The sequence below is a fragment of the Mesocricetus auratus genome, unplaced genomic scaffold, assembly GCF_017639785.1.
Source record: "Mesocricetus auratus isolate SY011 unplaced genomic scaffold, BCM_Maur_2.0 Super-Scaffold_100007, whole genome shotgun sequence".
Taxonomy (NCBI): Eukaryota; Metazoa; Chordata; class Mammalia; order Rodentia; family Cricetidae; genus Mesocricetus; species Mesocricetus auratus.
This window is the reverse complement of record NW_024429191.1, coordinates 56896693-56911167: the sequence shown is the minus strand read 5'-3', so window position 1 is coordinate 56911167 and position 14475 is coordinate 56896693. Positions and strand designations below refer to the sequence as shown.

The window sequence follows — 14475 nt, the reverse complement described above, 5'->3', positions numbered from 1 at the left end:
TCACCCTGCTCTGACTGGCTCACCAGCTTGGACAGCTTGGCCCGGATGACAGGTGTAGTGACCAAAGACAGTAAAAGCAGCCCATACCCTGCAGAGAGAAACACTGGTCAGGAAAGAGATGGAGGAGGGCACTCTGACAGCAGCAGAGCTCCTACGCACATCCCAGAGGGACAGCAGAGCTCCTACACACATCCCAGAGGGGCAGCAGAGCTCCTGTATATCCCAGAGGGACAGCAGAGCTCCTACACACATCCCAGAGGGACAGCAGAGCTCCTACACATCCCAGAGGGGCAGCAGAGCTCCTACACATCCCAGAGGGACAGCAGAGCTCCTACACATCCCAGAGGGACAGATGCTGGGCCCAAGAGGAAAGGACAGCAGCTTTCTCCAGGCTTGCCTATCTGCTCACTCTTCCGAAACGAAAGGCAAGCTTTATCAGAATACCCCTGGTGGACACTTGGCACTAGAAGGGAGATACCAGGACCCAGAAAATGAGCATGGGCTTTGAAGCTGGCCCTGAGTTCAAAACCCAGTACCATTGCTTACTGGGTGTGTGTGAGACCTTGTTTAATGAACTTCTTTGAACCCATCTCCTAGCTGAAACAAGAAGACCAGAGGCCTCTATCAGAGGATAGTTCTACAGTGTCGGGGGTTGACTGACAGCCTCAAAGACAGACTCTAAACCTGTGAACTGTCTTCTATGGAAAATGAGTCTTTACAGGTTTAATCAGGAAGGACCGTAAGAGAGGGGACCAGTCTCAGAGAAAGCCTGCCACTGCAGCCTCAAGCAGATGGGATACAGCTTCCCTCCCAGTCCCCCTGAGGGAGCATTGCCCCTGGGTCCTTCCGATTTCAGCCCAGTAACTCTGATCCTGGACTTCTAGCCTGTAACACTGAGAGAATACCTCTCTGTTGTTTAAGCTACATGGTGTGTGGCAATTTGCTTCAGCCACCTTGGGATGGGGGGGTGACATCTGTGCAGCAGGGCGTGTGTTGAGACCATGTCATGTGAGTTCCTTTGCTCCTGGCATCCGGCTACCTCCAGGCCTACAATGTTTGCAATTCTGCCAAGGCTCTGGCTCAGCATTTTATCTTAGCACTTCCTTCGGTTTCACTGTCAGTCCAGCAGGGGAGTTAACACAGCTGCTGCTATCAAATAGATGACTGCGAAATGCAGTTGCAGGCGACAGCAGAATATTCACTTTCTTTTAGAAAGTTAACTTCTTCATTCTCTAGCCAGCGAGTAGGGAAGGGAGCAACAGCAAGGGAAGGGAAGGGAAGGAAGAGGAAATGAATCAGCAGGAATTTTAGAGACTTTTGGGCTTTTTAACAAATGCAAAAGAGAGCCGGGCGTTGGTGGCGCACGACTTTAGTCCCAGCACTTGGGAGGCAGAGGCAGGCGGATCTCTGTGAGTTCAAGGCCAGCCTGGCCTACAGATTGAGTGCCAGGACAGCCTCCAAAACAATACAGAGAAACCCTGTCTCAACAAACAAACAAAACAACAACAACAACAACAACAACAAAAACAAATACAAAAGAAGGTAAAGTTTTTAACGCCTGTGATTCCAGGATCTGGGAGGTAGAGGCAGGAGGATCAGAAATTCAAAGTCATCTTTGGCTACACAGAAAATCACTTGGCCAAGGCTGAGCCTGCCTCTAAACAAATAAATAAGATCCCTGAGGGAGAGAGGCCCTGTGATTCTTATCCAAGAGCCAAGGAACAAGATATTAATAGCATGGACTTTGCTTAAGAACACCGTAAATAAGGTTATAGGAGGCCAAGGGGTGAAGCAATTAGCTTATGAGCTATGCTTCTGTCTTTTGCTCTACATTCCTAACAACATTTATGGTTGATAACCTGCATTAATTACTTTGGCCACTGAAGCTCTATATTTTCTGTGTACCACTCGTGGTATTTTTCTGGGGTTTCTCGGTTGTCTGTCCTCTGCACAGGCTGAGAGTATAACTCTAGGTCCAGAGACACAGGCTTAGAGCTCATTTGGGGCAATGAGAGGATGGCCCTGTTTTCATTTTACCTGTGAACATGAGGGGTGTGGTGGCAGCAAATGCAAAGACTACCATGCCCAGGATATTGAAGGACAGGCCAATCTCAGCCACCCAGGTGTCTGCCAGGCAGTACTGCAGAAGTTTTAGGCCCACCAGGCTGGTGAGGTAGGGTAGGTGCTGGGCTGCGGAGCCATAGCCAATCAGCTTGGAGTCCCAGCAGAGGGGCGTGCTCAGCTCATAGAGTGTCAGGATGTCTTGAGCCCCAAAGTGCACAGTGATCACGACGAAGATGGCCAGCGAGTACAGTGCTATATGCTTCCTGGACTTCTCTGGTGCTGGGACCGCATACAGCTTGACAATGGCTCGGTGATGTTGGAGCGTGAAAAGCCTGGTGGACTTTGGCTCCTTCACTGTTTCACCAAAACAGAATGCTGCATACAGAGTCATGACGATCAGCAGGGCCAAAGCCAGCCAGAAGGGGTTGGCATAACCCTGGGCCCGGAGCCAATGACCCCCGAGAAGGCTTGCCAGGGTCCCAGCCACACCAATGCATGCTTCCAGCAGAGCCATGCGGAAGGTGCGACTGTGGTTAGAGCTGACATCCGCCACAGAGGCAAAGCTAGCGGCCAGGAGGCCATTGAAGTCTCCTAGAAGGGCACAGAGGACTCGGCCAAGCACGAAGAAGCCGACGTGCAGTTGTAGCTGCACCACAAAGATGTACACCACAACCTGGAGCAGCAGGCCAAGAGAGGACAGCACCAGCAGCGGGCGGCGACCCACGCGGTCACTCCAGGCTCCCAGAAGGGTGGACCAGAAAAGTCCCACCAGAAAGCCTCCCAAGTTCATGTAGAGGGTCCAGTGGGAAGTCAGGGTTTCCACTTCCTGTAAAGACAGAATCGCCAGGGCTCAGGCCCTCACTTTGGTTAGCTAACATCATCATCCTGGGAGCTACAGGGTTGAGACCTTACTTTGGAGCCCTACGCCTCTTGGAATGTCCATTGAACTTGTAAAATCAGACCCTAGAGAAGCATTCCCTCTGTCTCCACACTTAGGTTAACGCTCCAGGCTAGCCATTCTTTAGGCCCACTACCTGCACCCCAATGCTGTCGTCAGCCTGGGCAGGGCCCCTTTGCTCAGGCTCCGCCCACCACGCCACGTGCGTCCCCTCTCAGCGACCCCATCTTCCGCAGGCCCCGCCCCGTGCCGTGCTCCACGTTCGCAGCTGCTGTGGTCCCCGCTACCTGCATGATGGGATCCGCGCTTTGGTTCCCGCAGTTCCCCCGGTGGCGGGTGCCATTGTACCCGAGCTCGGTGCTGAACCGGTGCCACAGGTACTGCGTGGTGAGCGGGCCTTGCAGGACCAGAGCAAAGTTGGCCAGGAAGACGACAGGCTCCACAGGGCCGCGGAACAGCACGGCCGCGGCGGGGATTCTGTGGGACGAGCCCACGGGGCTCACGCGCCCCTCCATGAACTAACGCCGAGGGGCTGGCACCTCGGAACCAGCTGCGGAAGGCCCAGGCCAGTCTGCGTTATCTGCGCCGGCGCGGGGCTCCTGCTCTCCCTGTTAAAGTCTGGAGGGGCGGGGCATGAGATTTCAGTCTCCAAAACTTTGGCCTGCCGCTGTTCTCTAGGCTGGGTGTAGTCGAGCTAGAATCTCTATGGAGTGACCTCACTTCAAATAGCTCAAAGATACCAGCTTGCAGCAGCCCTCCCTCCTGGGCCCAGGAACACTCAAAAGAATAATTAGAGTATCAATAATTAACATTGATTGAACATTTACTTTGTTCTGGGGCCAGAAACTCTTGAGTGTATTATCTCGTGGCAACCTTATAGACTAGTCATTTAATGATCTGAATCCAGAGATGTGAAAGTCAGATCAATGGGTACGCAGGGCTAGAAGACAGGACTGGGTATGCCTGCTGTATGGTGTCTGCAGCCGTACAAGGACAGACAGAGCCTGATGGCCTACGCTGGATCACTTCGTCTGGAAGAAAAGCTGTGTGCAGGCTGGGCCTATTGGCATACTTAATCCCAGCACTCAGGAGGCAGAGGCAGCTTGGTTCTCGCAGGAAATCCCAGGCCAACCAAGTCTATATAGTGAGATCTTGTCTTGGAAAAGAACAAGATCTGGTACCTTAAAAGTGCTACATACTTTCAGACCAGGCCAGTCTCAAACTCATAGAGATCCTCCTGCCTCAGGCTCCTGGGTGCTGGAATTAAAGGCGTGCCCACTTGCTATTATACTTAGTAGCTATTGGCTATTGTTAATAACTAATAGGTTGTCCCTGCTCCGGGAGCCTTTCCTGGAGTTAGTTTCACTTCTCAGATTGGGATCTGATTCTGCAGTTCTCTTAGAAGAGCAGAGACAAGATGAGACCGTTGAGGCCCCTGGGTATGGTCCTGTGCTCTTGCGTGCTCGAGGTTGCAGAAACTGGGCCAAATAGCAGACACCTGCAACTGTTGCTGAGCGCTCGACTTCCTATCTCTGGGCTTTGTTTTATTGCCCGTGAGAAAGGAATCCACAGTAACAGCCGTCCTCCACCATTCCTTCATTCATTCATCTGGTGCTTTTACTGAGTGCCCTGGAGGTCTGAGAACACAACATTGAAGGAAACAGAAAAGCCCCCCCACACACACACTTGGTAGCTTCTAGATTAGGGACCAGAGACAAAGACCGACTGAATAATCAGTGGAGTCCAACTATGACAGACGCTTTAAAGGATAGGAATAGAGGCTCCTGGTGCTCATATGGAGGGCAAAGTCAGCAAAGTCCCCAAGAACTAACATGGCTGTGCCTGTGACCCACGGGGCCCTGGTTCTTGGAGTAGAGACTGGCTTCATTTCTGCCTGGGCTTGCAGAGAGTCAGTGACTCTCATGAGTCTAAGGCTCAGAATAGGTGGGTGCCAAAAAAACCCTCACACGGGCTTCCAGAGAGACGATTTTACTTCAAATAATCAGGTCTGTGTGCACACCGCCATCCCATCTGTCCCTGCCCATACCAGGGGGATCAGGGATCAGCGCAAGAAAAAAGAGCCTGGCTAAAACAGTGGTTCTCAACCTGTGGGTCATGACCCCACAGGGATCTCATCTCAGATAGTTATGATTCATAACAGTAGCAAAATTACACTTACGAAGTAGCAATGGAAATAATTTTTTGTTTGGGGTCCTGCAGCCTGAGGTAAGTTGAGAACCACTGAGCTAAACCTTGCAACTATTTCCTAGATAGGAGCTAAGGTCAGGAGAGGTCAGGGTCTCTCAGTGGAGAGTGGGACAGGGTGTGTCTGGGTCTATGCGTCCATTAACTAGAGCCCTCTTCTCACTCTGTTGACTTCACTTGGTAAACAATTCTACCCAAGTCTGGCTTGGTGAACTGGCGAGTTTATTGGACTTTTCTACAGGAGCATGGGGGACATCATCAAAAAGTCTCACTCTGCATAGCCAGAGTTCCCCTTTCAGGTAGCCTTCACCCTGTACTGTCTTGCATGCCCAGAGGCATCCTACTGCAGTAGAAGGATTACAAACAGCTGGGAGCAGGCAGGCACAGAGGGAGGGAGAACCGGGAACCTCCCCACTCCCTCCTATTATGAGGAATGGTCAACATTCCTTGAACACAGCGCAGCCCATCCAGTGGTTTCCATTTCACCAGTGAAAGCCAAGTCATCCTGCAAGCCACAGCCACCTCGGCCAACTCACCCTGTCCCTGCTCGCCCCCACTCAGCCTCGATTCACTCTGGCTTCACCGGTCTCCTCGGTGCCCATCAGTCTTATTTCGGCACCTGCCATTTCTTCTACCTGGAATGCTGCTCTCCCAGATGTCCATGCTACTGGCTGCCCCACCTCTGCTAAAAATGTAAGCTGACCCCATGATTTATGGCAGCCACTCCCTCCCTCTCCTCCCGTCACTCCCTCACCACAGGACTGTTATGACTCCCTTGTCTGTTGTTGTCTCCCTCTCCTAGACACACCAAGGATCTTGGCTCCTTCAGTCCTGTCTCCCCAGCCACCAGAATGGCACCTCTCACAGTAGGTGCTCTAAAGCTGTCGAATAGAAAGGGCTCCCCAACTGGATCCCATGGCCGTGTCAGTGGGGAGCTGTGCTGGGGAGGGCAGAGTCCAAGAATCTATTATTTAGAAGGAAGCCAAGAAATCACCCGTCACCCACTTGGAAGACAGGGAGAATAAAATGACCCTGTCTTTCAAATCCCCAGAGCAGGGACAATGTGACCACAAAGCAGAAGGTCTACATATTGACTCCACAGTCAAAGGCACAAACAGAGCAGTTGGAAAATGTCCATCCCCCACCTCACCATTATCGTGTGCCAGGGACCTCGCACTAGCTAAGCAAGCACCTTACCACTGAGCTAAGTCCTCAGACCCACAAAATGTTCCTTATAAAGTGTCTGGAGGGGTCTGGAGAGTTAGCTCAGCAATCAAGAGCACTTGTTGCTCTTGCAAAAAGACCCAGGTTCAGTTCCCAGCACCCACCTGGCCCACCAACGCCCGGCTCACACACTCTTATTCTTGATCAATCCCGCCTTTAATCCCAGCACTCGGGAGGTAGAGGCAGGCGGATCTCTGTGAGTTCGAGGCCAGCCTGGTCTACAGAGCGAGTTCCAGGACAGCCTCCAAAGCCACAGAGAAACCCTGTCTCAAAAAATAAAATAAAATAAAATAAAATGGATGCTTTCTTTGAGCCAAGAGACCGGCAGGTTTTAACAGCAGACAGAGAAGGGCACAGGGGATGCTGCTGGTACAGGAGTGCTTCAGCTAAAATGCTGCCCTGTGAGCCAACTTAAATATTATACCTACTTACTCATCGTACCTGTGTAGCTGAGGTATCACAGATCCTGGTTCCTAAGTGGCCTGTTTGGCCAGGCTCTGCTCACTTCCATGTGTAGTACCCAAGTTATCATTGTTTAACTTCATTAATACATACAATCTAACTCATTTCTCTCAACTCAGGATCCAGAAAACCCACTGGGACCCCTCTCCATTAGCTTCATTTGTCTTTGCCTTAATAAAACCCTCATTCTTTAATCACTCCTCCCAAGCTCCATTCCCATTCGAGCGACTTCTGCAATGCAGTGATTTTTAGTTACTCTGAGTACAGTTGCAGCCTCCCTGTAAGCATTGCAGCTCAGATGGAAAAGTATTCTGACACTCAGGAGCCAAGGAATACCACAGGTCACAGTAAGTGTAGCAGCTTATAGCCCTGCTCTGGGCAAAGGCTTCCCCAATGTAACAGCTCAGCTCCGGCTATTACAGTTCAGCTCCAGTCTCCCAGAGTGTAACAAACTCCACTCCACTGTGCTAGGAAGTGTCATAGCCCTGCTCCTGCTCTGCTCCGCTCTGCCCAGGCTCCATCTCTGCTCTAGCAAACCTAGAGGTCTCACCCAAACCTCATTTAAGAGATTTGTTGGAAGGGAAGAATCCAGGAGAGTGGCTGTTCCTGCCAGAGTGGAAAAGGCAGCCACAAACTGAACAGGCCCAGGGCTTATATAGGGATTCTTAGGAGCAGAGTTTTTCCAGGGAGAAGATTTCCAGGGTGGCCATTGATCAGATTTCAGTCCCTTGAGCTCAGATTGGCTAGATCTCGTGCTCATCGATTAGTTGGATTTCTGCTCAGGGATGGGTTTGTTTTCCCTGTTCAGGGATTGGGTGGTTTCCCCTGCTCAGAGATTGGTTGGCCTGTTTCACACTTTTATAGTAACAGAACTAAGACAGTCAAGATATATTTTTTTTAAATACACTGGTGGAAACATCAGAGAGATTGGGTCCAACAAAGATGGGGGCATTCTCTGTTGCAGTTCTCAGATGCTGTGTGATGACATCTTAGCTTTGGGGTTGTTGAAGCCAGTGGTCTGCTAAGTTATTATACTTTAAAAGGTTTGATCTGATAGTCATGAGATGTGTTAGATCAAACACAGAGGTGGGAAAGGAACGGCTAATAATTGGGGGTCGTGGATAGCTGAAGATAAATTATAATGAGACTCTGGACCTGCAACATTCCAGCTGCTCAACAGTCTTTAATCAGCAGGTGGCTCTACTCCAGAACTTTTGTTACATCATAGTATTTCAAAAGTGCACACAGGTGAGGAAGTTCCACCCAAGCCCCTCCCCCATTCCCTCCAAACCCTGCTATATTTCAGAAAGCCTGCCAAATGATGGCCCCTCCCCCAGAGATGCTCAAGACCACTCCCACAGGGTATTTAAACTGCCCCCCCAGAAACCAGATGTGGTTTTTCTGGTCTCCCTTTCCCATCTCCTCTCTAGGGGGCTGGAAGGCCATCCGGGAGCCCTGTATCCATTAAATGTGGGCTTTTTCTAGTTCAATTTGATTTGGTCTGATTTGGATTGCTGCATCAGTGGAGAGGCTTATCAGGGTCTAGAAACTTTATAATTAACACCAGGGTACAGTGAGGCTGGAGAACTCAGAGGTCAGGGCCCAGAAGACGCCTTTAGAATCAATTTGTTAGTGATAGGTGGAGGGTCTGTGTCCTGATGGAGGGGCTCCTGTCAGCTGTGCCCAGAGCTCAAAGGGCAGGGCAGGCATTATCTATACACACCGGCACAGCTGTGGCACTGCGCCGAGAGCCCTATAAGGATATGATACGTGGCAAGGAACCTGGCCAGGGGTCATTTCAGGATGGACGGAGTGGAGGAAGATAACAAAAAGAGGAAGAAAGATCCCAGCACTCGGGAGGCAGAGGCAGGCGGATCTCTGTGAGTTCGAGACCAGCCTGGACTACCAAGCGAGTTCCAGGACAGCCTCCAAAGCCACAGAGAAACCCTGTCTTGAAAAACAAAAACAAAAAACAAAAACAAAAAAAAAAAGAGGAAGAAAGAAAAATTGTCAAAGGAGCCACAAGGAAAGGATTTACTGGTGAGGGTAGTGACAGACTAGGTCCCAGAGAGGCCCAGGGAAACTTAACAATTAGTGGTCAACAGTGAAGAGAGGTATCAGCAACTGTGCTAAGGAAGGGAGGAGCAGAAACTAGATTACAGTGGGTTGGACATCCCACCCTTACCCCACATAAGGTCAGCCTTAGAGCATCCAGCAGGCGAGCCACAGCCCAGCCTAAGCTGAGATCAGCACCTCTGCCAGAGGCAGGCCTAACCCACCCATGCCACCTCAGGATGAGTATCTGAGGCTGAGACTTAGCCAGAGGTAGCAAGAAGGCAAAGGACACAAACCCAGCTCTCAAGTGGGCAGCAAGTGCATAATCCCTACACCAGCCTCTCTGGGCCTCAGCTCCCTACGTCGGTTTTACAGATTGACTGGAAACAAATTTATGATAAGCATATGGGGGGATGGGGTGCTGGAAAATTCCTGACCTCACAGATAGTACAAAGATCACCAGGCTTGAAAGCATGACATCCACCCCAGCCTTGTGGGAGGAAAACGGGCTTTGCATTCCTTCCCTTGAGGAAACAACCCCGTGTGCCTCACATTCCAGGTCCCCCTAGTGTATGTCTGTGAGCACAGAGACCTCCATGCCATGCCCCCTACCCTAACCAAAGTAAGGATTTCACCCAGGTCTAGCTTGATGAACCATAATAGAACCATGCTGAGTGGTTGCTTGAGTGACCCACCCCGAAACAGCTGCGTCACACAAAACCTCACCCCCTAGTGAACGATGACTCCCCATCACTGCACAGGTAGAGTCCCTGTCTTAGGGTCTCTATTGCTGTGAAAAGACACCATGACCACAACAAATTTTTTTTTGGTTTTATGAGACAGGGTTTCTCTGTATTGTTTTGGAGGCTGTCCTGGAGCTCGCTCTGTAGACCAGGCTGGTCTCGAACTCACAGAGATCCACCTGCCTCTGCCTCCTGAGTACTGGGATTAAAGGCGTGCGCCGCCGCCGCCGCTGCCGCCACCACCACCTGGCGACCACAGCAACTCTTATAAAGGAAAACATTTAATTGGGTGGCTTACAGTTCAGAGGTTCAGTCCATTATTGCCATGGTGGGACATGGAGGTGTTCAGGCAGACATGGTGCTGGAGAAGGAGCTAAGAATTAATACGGTTTTGGTTTTTTGTTTTTGTTTTTTTTTGGTTTTCAAGACAGGGTTTCTCTATAGCTTTGGAGCCTGTCCTGGAACTCACTCTGTAGACCAGGCTGGCCTCAAACTCACAGAGATCTGCCTGCATGTGCCTCCTGAGTGCTGGAATTAAGGGTGTGCACTACCACTGCCTGGCTGGGAATTCTACATCTTTGATCCAAGGGCAACAGGAAGTGGACTGAGACACTGAGTGTTGTGTCTTGAGCATATATGAGACCTCAAAGCCTACCCCCACAGTGACACACTTCTTCCAACAAGACCACACCTCCAAATAGTGCCACTCCCTATAAATTTATGGGGACCAATTACATTCAAACTACCATAGTCCCCTATTCACTTAATCTGCTATATATTATCAACGGACCAGATGTTTCCAGGTTCTTGGTGTATCATGTAAAGAATTCACACACACAAAAACACACGCGCGCGCACGCACGCACGCACGCACACACACACACACAGAGTAAAGCAGCAAGGGAAAGTGCAGGCCTGGTATGCTGTCAGAGAGCAAAAGGCTCTGGTTATTCCTGGGGCTTCCTTTAGTGAGTGTGGAGAAGGTTATTAAGGGGCTGATGGCAGGTGGTTTTCAGTTCTGATTGACAGGCATGGGATATATAAGCCTTTGTTGACTGTACATGCCCTTGTGGTGCATCTGATTGCAATCACATATGTGTTCAATTATGCAGAGGCATAAGACAGTAAGAGTTTTTTCTCTAAAAGCTGATTTTGACAGAGTCCACCTTGCTATATATGTACCCATAACCAGTCTGAGCTGGACTGACCCACAAAACCCCTTCTCTAAGGATACATTTCAGGATGCTTGGCCACAAAGGTGGAGTTACTAAGGGTTGATAGTGAGCTACAGGTGTGAGTGACCACAATGCAGTTTGGAGAGGGATTTGCAGGCAGCTCAGGACAGGTAGGGTCCTAAGAAGCTAAGTGCATTGCTGGGAAAGGGGAATGTGTATAGACCAAGCCATGCATGGTCCCTGGTTGCTAAGTGATCACTGTGCTTGCTGGTGTCATATATACTGTAATACTGCCCAAGACCATACACAGTTGGGAAGTGTGCAGGAGCCTCCAATTATTCTCCTGACCCTTCCTTCTGGGAAAGACAGTCAACAGCCCCAATCTGTCTGTGGGGTGACTGTGGGTACTCAGAGCTGCTCTGATAAAGACAGCAATTGCTGCTGTGATGGGAAGACAGTATTCCACAACAACCATTCCAAGTGGGTGTGGCCAGACCCCTCCTGGATGGTTGGCTCTCTGGGGGAGATGTGTCTTCTCTTGTGACCCTGGCATGCTGTGAACAAAGGGATGTGTTAAGTCAGTGTGAATGCTGGGTTCACTCTCCAGCACCGTGCTAACTGGGTGTGATGGCACACTCCTGTCATCCCAGCACTGGAGAGATGCAAGCAGGAGGATCAAGAGTTCAAGGTCACCTTCTGCTATATGGTGAGTTCGAGGACAGCTTAGGCTATAGAAAGCCTGTCTCAAAATTTAAAAACCATTTTTTTTAAAGAAAAAGCATACCGTCAGGCATGGTGATTCACACCTGTAATCTTAGCACGTGGGAAACTGAGACAGGAGAATTGCAGTGAGTCTGAGAAAACCAAATCAATCAAACAAGAATGGTAGTACGGCGTCTGTGTTCCAGGCTAGAGAACGGAGGCTTCAGATTACTGCATCTTTCATGGGGTTCCCAGACTCCTCCCAGTGGTGGCCCCTTTGCAGAATGCAGCAGGAGTGTCACCTGGCTCATCTGGATCCTGGACAAGCCATAGACGAATGTGTAACTTCGGTAGGAGAGATGCTTTCCCCCACCACGCTGGCTTTGGCTGGGGAATCCCTGGCCCAGGTTTCACCCTCTGCTCTTGGGCTCACTTCACCATCTAGCCAGATGCAGGCAGGTTTAAACCTGTTTCCTTATGTATGATGTCACCTGCTCCGATTCAGCCCAACTGAAGAGCGTTCTCTATTCACAAGGAACTGAAATAAATTTTGGCTGTAATTTTTTCCTCTTTGAGGGGGCACTGCTTTGCAGAATATATAGTATAGTTTGTTTGTTTTTTAAACATTGAAAATGCTCTATATCCTGAAGTATTTAAAATATTTAGCTAATATTTAATTTAATTTAAAAGATTTTATTTTATTTTTTAAAGATTTATTTATTACATATACGCTGTTCTGCCTACATGCCAGAAGAGGGCACCAGATTGAATTGTAGATGGTTGTGAGCCACCACGTGGTTGCTGGGAACTGAACTCAGGACCTCTGGAAGAGCAGTCAGTGCTCTTAACCTTTGAGCCATCTCTCTAGCTCCCAATTTAAAAGATTTTAAAGTGCATTTTTTTGAGACAGTCTCTCTGTGTAGCCCTGGTTGTTCTAGAACTGCTTCTGTAGACCAGGCTGACTCAAGCTCACAGAGATCCACCTGCCTCTGCCTCCTAAGTGCTGGGATTAAGGGTGTGTGTGTGTGTGGTGTGCGTGTGCGTGTGCATGATGCTTGGTACCTGTGGAGATCAGCAGAGGATATCAGATCCCCTGAAACTAATTATAGATGGTTGTGAGTGATCTGGTGGGTCGTGGGAATCAAACCTGGGTCCTCTGCAAGAGCAACAAGTGCTCCTAATGGCTGAATCATCTCTCCAGCCCCATATTTTATTTTTAAAATTAAATTTATTTTGAAGTGATACGTGAAAACATAAACATTGGGCTGAAGCAATGGCTCAGCAGCTCAGAACAAGCAAGAGAACAAGCACTCCCCTTACAGAGGACCCAAGTTCAGTCCCCAGCAGCCACATCAGGCAGCTCACAACAGGAATTCTAGCTCTGGGAGATCCAGTGCCCTCTTCTGGCCTCTTCAAGGCACTCAAATCACACACACATACATATACTTTTTGGGGGGGTTCAAGACAGGGTTTCTCTGTGTAATAGTCCTGGCTGTCCCAGAACTCTGTAGACCAGGCTGGCCTCAAACTCAGAGATCCACCTGCCTCTGTCTCCTGAGTGCTGGGATTACAGGTATGCGCCACCACTGCCCAGCTCCCATACTTTTTTTAAAGATCTATTTATTTATTATGTATACAGTGTTCTACCTCCATGCAGACATGCACACCAGAAAAGAGCACCCGATCTCATTACAGGTAGTTATGAGCCACCATGTGCTGGGAATTGAACTCAGGACCTCTGAAAGAGCAGTCACAGCTCTTAACCTCTGAGACACCTCTCCATCCTTATATACATGCTTTTAAAAAATACATATGCATTTTAAGGAACTAGCTTGAAGTTTCAACACATGTATCTATTATGCAGTGGCTGTATTTTTTTTTTAAGGAATTTATCTGAAGGTTCTGGAAGGGTAACTCTCAGAATATATAAGACAGCTCTGGGAATCCAGGTGACAGAAGCTGGAGCCAGCTGATGCCTCTATCTATGAGACATCAGCAGCTGAGGACATTAGCAGTAATCCTGCCTGTCACTCAGAAACAGCCAGCTAAAATCAATGTCTCAGAGCTGAAGCCACAGGTCATCATTTCTATAAATTGCAAGACTGCCACTGACACGTGAAAAACAAAGTAGGTTCCTTTTCTCTCTGTACAACCCATCTCCCTTTCCCGTTTTTCTCTGTACAACCCGTCTCCTTTTCCCGTTTTCTACCTCCTGAGTTCTTCTGGAATTCAAGGCGATAAGATGGCAGTTACAGAGCAGATCCCAGGAACTCGAGGTTCTAGTCCTCAGGGAACGGAAAGGCTGGCTGACCTCACCGAGTCCCTCGTCAGTCTCCTCACAGCTTCTCCATAGTGGCGGGTGCAGCAAGGCACAGTGTTGAGAAGGTGAGAGGAATATTCGCTGGAGAAAACACTGGTATTCATTTCGCTCTCTTTTAGTTATGACGAGCAAATTCTGGACCTGAAGGAAGTCACAATTTGGAAGATTTAATCACCCACACCCTTCATCCCTGGCCCCGTGGCAGGTGGTGTGTTGAAGGCAGACTCCATCCTGGCACTGGGTGACAGTTGTGGGGTGTACAGGGCTCACCACCCCACAAATAGTTCCAGGACCCAGCTTCTGCTGCAAGACCTGCTTCCTCTGCCTCTGGGTCCTGGGACCTCCCACTTCTCCCCCACCTCCTCCTTTTTGCTTTCCTGCTCCGTGCCCCCCCTCCCCCCGTCCAAGCTGCTCTTGCTTGCTCTCTAGTGGCCATGTTTGCAAGTCCATCTCAGGCGTTCCCACTTAAACTCCTCCAACGAGAGCCAGCGGGGTCAGCCAGGATATCGTCCAAAGAGATGTCAAGAAAGAGACTGTGGACTGATGAGATGACTCGGGGTGTCTGTCTGTCTGTCTGTCTGTCTGTCTGTCTCTGTCTCTCTGTCTCTCTCTCCCTCTCCCTCCCTC

General features: G+C 49.7%; 1 protein-coding gene and 1 long non-coding RNA gene across 3 annotated transcripts in view; one reads left to right on the top strand and one right to left on the bottom strand.

Annotated features, from left to right (window-relative positions):
* The window catches only part of Slc46a1 (solute carrier family 46 member 1), a 9891-nt gene extending 4048 nt beyond the window's left edge, over positions 1-5843 (bottom strand). The window contains exons 1-4 of one of the 2 annotated variants that reach the window (XM_040749238.1): positions 5704-5843; positions 3250-3580; positions 2038-2890; positions 5-88 (exon numbers count right to left, since the gene is read on the bottom strand). In XM_040749238.1, coding sequence (XP_040605172.1) covers positions 5-88; positions 2038-2890; positions 3250-3477 — 1165 coding nt within the window. In that variant the 5' untranslated portion in view covers positions 3478-3580; positions 5704-5843. The remainder of the gene's footprint in view (positions 1-4; positions 89-2037; positions 2891-3249; positions 3581-5703) is intronic. The other variant, XM_040749239.1, reaches the window with a different exon arrangement.
* On the top strand, positions 5721-14475 carry LOC121141418. The gene is made up of 3 exons (XR_005878328.1): positions 5721-5860; positions 5970-6033; positions 13968-14475. It is a non-coding gene; the product is annotated as an uncharacterized LOC121141418 (long non-coding RNA).